The sequence below is a fragment of the Argiope bruennichi genome, chromosome 7, assembly GCF_947563725.1.
Source record: "Argiope bruennichi chromosome 7, qqArgBrue1.1, whole genome shotgun sequence".
Lineage (NCBI taxonomy): Eukaryota > Metazoa > Arthropoda > Arachnida > Araneae > Araneidae > Argiope > Argiope bruennichi.
Window position 1 is genome coordinate 113,013,189 of NC_079157.1, and position 5,556 is coordinate 113,018,744.

Below are 5,556 nucleotides of genomic sequence, written 5' to 3' on the forward strand. Positions count from 1 at the left end.
TAAAATTATCTTATAAACACTAATCAAAACATGACATTATAACACCCCCCCCCGATTAACTAAGAGAACAAAAGTTAAAATAAAGCTGAATGCTACAGGCCATATTAGATAGACATATAAGAAAATATACTAAACAACATAATAAATCGATAAAATCTCAAAATTGCATCGTGATATTAGCAGAAAACCTAATTTTTTTGTTCTCATTTAATTTGCAATGGCAATGCACTTGAATTTATTCAAATTAAAATCGAATATCACTTAAATTTTGAACACAATTCTAACAACATTCCAAATAAATAACTTTTTCAATATAATATTTTGTTATTTTATAAATCTAAAAAAATATGACATAAAAAATTGTATAGTCAAATAGTATATAATTGCATTAAATAAAAAATTTGCCTTTTCTTTTACTATTTTGTTTTTTAAATTATTTTAAAATTCTTATTTATTTATAGGTAGTGATAGTGGCATAAAATTCAATGTTTTGTCATTTCAGTTTGCAAAATTTGTTGCTTAAAGCTTCTTATATAGAGATTAAAATTAAAATCAATAAAAAAGTTCAACTTTAAAAGTTGAGAACTTATATTGCCTAATGGACCTAGAGGGTTTAATCTATCCTTATCAGTGCTATAAATTGAATTAACCCTGACTTCAGGCAGCTTGATAATCATGGAATATTACAAAGTCATCACTTGAGTATTGTATTCTAGATCAAAAACAGCAGGATTCCAGAAATAAAATTATATTTCAGCCATTATTCAAAAAAGCTATAAAAGAGTAAAATGTAGTTGCTAAAAATTTCCTCATTTTTATCTCCAACATTATCTTATCCCTTTATAAACAATATTATAAAATACTAGAATAAATAATCTGTTCACTTATACTGCTTTATTCTAAATACAACAAAGAAAGAATTTCAGTAACTTGACCAGATAGAAATTTAAGATCATCCATATACTTTCAATGAAGAGAATTATTACAAAGTCAGTATTTATAAGAATATTTCTAATTCCAGAAACAAAAAAGAAAAAAATGGCCAAAATTATGTAACAACACCTCAAATTGTGAAAAAAAAAAAGATTTAAAATAAAGGATATAATAAAAGAATTTTAATTAAGAAGAAAAATAATCCATAATAAAAGGTTTTGCATTTATAGACAGATACAAAATGTACCAATTACAAAATCATATTGTACTAATTTCAAAAGATTAAAAATATTTAAATAATCATGATGTGTATACAAGTCCTTGAATGGATGATATAAACATACAACATTTTCTAACTCTTTAATCACAAAGGGTAGAACATTGTTTTAAGCTGACAAAGAAGGAGTGAGGTTTAAAGTTATACAATGCATCATAAATAATAAAGTAAAACACATTTTAATCTTAGAACCAGAGTGATATTACATATTACTTATATTATTTACTTATTTAAATTTAATTTTAATATTACTAAAGTAATAAGATTCCATGCATTCCAAGTTGGGGAAAATTGATAGAATATAAGAAATTATATCATTCAAATCAGAAATTAGTCACAAAAAATTTATTGATTGATAGGTTTGATCTTAAAAGTAAATAAATTGTATGCCTTACTAGGATTTTTTCCAAAATGTACTGTTTGATTAATATTGCCATAGCTGTATAAAAGTTTTCGATTTTTGCCTGCCAGAACATAATCCAAATTTTAAATTATATGTCACCAAGTTCAATCTAGGAGCAATCATTGCATGTCTTCAATTAATTACCAATTATATATGAATCAGATAATAATCATGATTAATAAGTTTTAGATGAAATAATGTCTAATCTAGAAACGCTCATTTCCTATAAATCAGAATATATTACATGTAATTTTTTAAAATCTTGTTTTATTATTAAATAATTTCAATCCTTTAATAATAAACATTTATTAGAATCGATTTACATTTAGAGAACTGATTTTAAAAGAACACACAGTAAAATTTTAATGTGGTGTACAATTATATGTATACTGCATTTCTTTTACATAATCCTACACTGCTCAGACATACCAGGTATTTGGAAATTGCCTTGATCATCTAAAGGAAGTCCTGGGCTAATATTAGATATAAGCTCTTTGGGTGGATTACCATAATTTTGTACTTTCTGCATCAGTATCAATACTTTTTCGAATTGTTCTTTTTTTGCTTCTTCTGTATTAGATATTTCTTTTTCAAATTCGTCACAAATCTGCTTCATAAATTCATACTGTTTCTGGTATTTTTCATGCTCTTCTTTCTCAAGAGATGATTTCTTCTCATCTAGCCATCCTGGGTATTTTTCAACAATTTCCTTAATGGATGGATAGAGGAGATCTTTGGACATCAACCTTTGCATGATATTTTGCATCAGTGGCAATATATCTGGCATATTCTCTAAATCAGGATTATTACCATCACCCAAACCCAAATTACTTAATAAATTTGCAATATCATCAGATGGATTTTCTGGAATATTTTGTGCTTGTTGTGTCATTTCTCGAATGCTCTCAGCAAATGATTCAGCAAAATTAGCATCATCTATCGGAGGACCTTGTTGGGAAAGACAACTCTCCATCATCTTTTTAATCTCATTCAGTTCTGAATCATTTGACATTATATTCTCCATAACATCACTAAATTCTTTAAATTCTTCACTCCAAGCTGCACAATCTGGGGGCTTAGCACCTTCTACTGAAGGTGTTTTTGCCTTAGGTACATTATCTTTCTTAGTTGTGGATTCTGGTAGAACAGGTTTAGGTAAGGGTTTATTGAAGTCATCCAAACAACTATCAAGTAATTCACTGAGGTCATCCTCAGAAACTGCAGGTACTGATTCTTTATCTTTATCCATGTTATATCATTGCTTTTGCCCTAAAATAATAAAAGAAATTCAATTCTGGAACATGCAACAAAATAACTGCCAAATACATGATTTCACAAGAGAAAAACTTAAATCAATAAAGTATTAAAATCTATAGAACCAAGAGTTTTATGTCCCTTTGATAAATTAAAACAATTGATGAGAACTAATATGGTTTACAATCTATATAATTACAATATCTGTGCACCATTTGCTGAATTCTGACAACAAATAATAAAGATTATGAATATAAAGTGCAAGAAAAATAAAAAGAACAAATGTGTTACTAATTCATAATTTTATTATGTAATATTTTTTTTCATTAAAAAGCTTTTCTGCTAATGTTCCCATCTAAGATCTACCTAGAAGAATTTAATTGTCATATAGAATATTCTGATGATTATCTATGAAAGTTTAATGGCAACAAAAATAAATTAGATATTAGTGAGGCAATAAAAGAACATATGTATGCAAGGTTTCATTTCTCTTATTTAACCATTAACAAATTATATTAGGTTTTCAATTATTTTTTAGCATCCTTTATGTATAAGATAGTTACAAAAAATTTATTACTTGTGTATTAAAGGTCAAGTTGATGTAATATGTCATATTGTCTACAGTCTGTTCAACAACTGTATGTGGTTAAGCCTTTAACTTCACTAAAGGCATGCGATTACTACATATGTATTAAAATTTTAATAAAAAATTAATATGTATTTTGCTTTATATCAAGAGAGAAAAAATATACAAAATTTTCATCTTAAAATAGTGATATTTTTATTCTTTTAGTAAATATATGATAGCATTACTATTGGAGAGAAACAGAAATTATTTAAGAATATGGAAAAACAACAATTATTTAAAACTCAAATAAGTAAGAATCTCTAATTAGAGGGGAAAATAAGAAAATCAATTTTGGGAAAATAATAGTAATTGAAATACTCAGGGGAAATGATATGTGTCCTTTCTCAACCCAAAGAGGTAGTTAAATGAGATGTACATCTCATGTAGAACTCATATGTAATTTTAATACAAATATATGTACATAATAAGCCTTCATACATAATTTAATTTTTTAAATGTAAATATCAGTTTTATGTAAGTTTCATTGATTAAATCCACCATTTAATACTAATTAATTTTTTGACCTGATTTTTATTTTAGTTAATTTCTCAGCTTTATACACACATTCAAATTTCTGGATACCTGAATCAGCCCAATTTCTGCTTAATTCAGATAACAAGAGTTGTATTATCTATTTTTTCAGATATCAGAAGGAAATAAAAGAATGTTTTGGACTTGCAAACAAAATTTATAGATTTTTTTTTTTTTTTTTTTTTTTTTTTTTTATGATTTAAGTAAATAGATTTGTGGGCATGATTCACAGGAAGCTTGTTTTGAACTTCGAACCCACACACACAAACAATGAATATCAGAAACTAAAGATAAGGATTATATTTTTAAAAAATATATGTTTCAAAATTCTGTAACTTGCTTCATTGTTCTACAACCAGATGTAATCATATTCAAATATAAACTTAAATTTATCAACCTTCTCTGAAATGCAAGAGGTAATTTCATTTGAAAAATGAGCTTCTAAGGGGGAAAAAAAAAATCAAGTTAAATTTTTAAGTTAACTATTCTGCACTAGTTTGTAAAATATTAAGGATAATGTGAATTTTGATTTCATCACAGAATAAAATGCATTTATTATAATATAAAGTATTTAATTATAGACGAAACATGTTTAAAAATTATAAACTGAATATTATTTTTTTAAATAAAATATACAAATAAATGAAAAACGTTTCAAATACAAATGGATTAATATAGATTACATTTCTTTTAAAAAGAAACATAACAAGATTCTATAAATGAATAAATATATCATTTCTAATAATCCCATATGAATCAACATATACAAACTAATTAAATTTCGAAACATTTCGTGTTTCAAAAATACCAAACAAATGAAAAACAATAAATAATTTGACTATTCAGTTGCTACTGTATCAAAAAAAAAATGCTTAATTCAATACACATGCAAAAACTGGTTATTTTTCAAATAGGTTTCATCATTATATGATTTGAGACAGTACACTAGCAGACAAAATAAATTTTGGATCTAACACAGGAGAAAATAAACAAGAAAACTCAGCATCACTCATTAACCATACTTTAAAAACATGCAATAAATTAAGACGAATATCCAGATAATTTTGAAATTAGAAACAGTAATTAATTGAAAAATAAATGCCGAGATGAGACTTACGTATCACTTATGTATTTTTCCTCATTGACAATGATGAAAAAAAAAATAATAATAATCAATAACGATGTTATATACGATTACGATATCGCAAGTCAGTAGAGTTCAGTATAGCAGTAGGCCGCCTATATGACAAAGTGACTTACTATCATAGCGTGAGGAAGAAGATTGTAATTTCAGACATGACCCAATAAGTTGTAATGGTTGCTGTTTTTCTTTTGTTTTTTTTATTGTCTTCTCATATGTAAGAGAAGGTATTGTTGTCTTCATCTCGAATTTCAAATAAATTTTCACATTAAACTTTGAAGCCAAAAAAAAAAAAAAAATTAGTATATATATACTACACTATTCAATTTTTGAATTCAATATTTCAACTTAAAAACACAAAGAATAAGAAATTTGAAATCTGGTGTAAA

The 5,556-nt window shown here is 25.7% G+C and overlaps 1 protein-coding gene across 3 annotated transcripts; it reads right to left on the reverse strand.

Moving 5' to 3' along the window:
• Positions 1-1,903: 1,903 nt before the first annotated feature.
• LOC129976740 (peroxisomal biogenesis factor 19-like) lies at positions 1,904-5,267 on the reverse strand. Of its 3 annotated transcripts, none has more exons than XM_056090461.1 (2): positions 5,144-5,267; positions 1,904-2,882 (listed from the first exon to the last, which is right to left on the reverse strand). In XM_056090461.1, exon 2 carries the CDS (start codon positions 2,860-2,862, stop codon positions 2,014-2,016), a length of 849 nt encoding a protein of 282 aa, XP_055946436.1. In that variant the 5' UTR covers positions 2,863-2,882; positions 5,144-5,267; the 3' UTR covers positions 1,904-2,013. The 3 variants fall into 3 exon arrangements, with proteins under 3 accessions (XP_055946436.1, XP_055946438.1, XP_055946437.1); XM_056090463.1 differs by lacking the exon at positions 5,144-5,267 and adding an exon at positions 5,049-5,073; XM_056090462.1 differs by lacking the exon at positions 5,144-5,267 and adding an exon at positions 4,911-4,934.
• Positions 5,268-5,556: the final 289 nt, after the last annotated feature.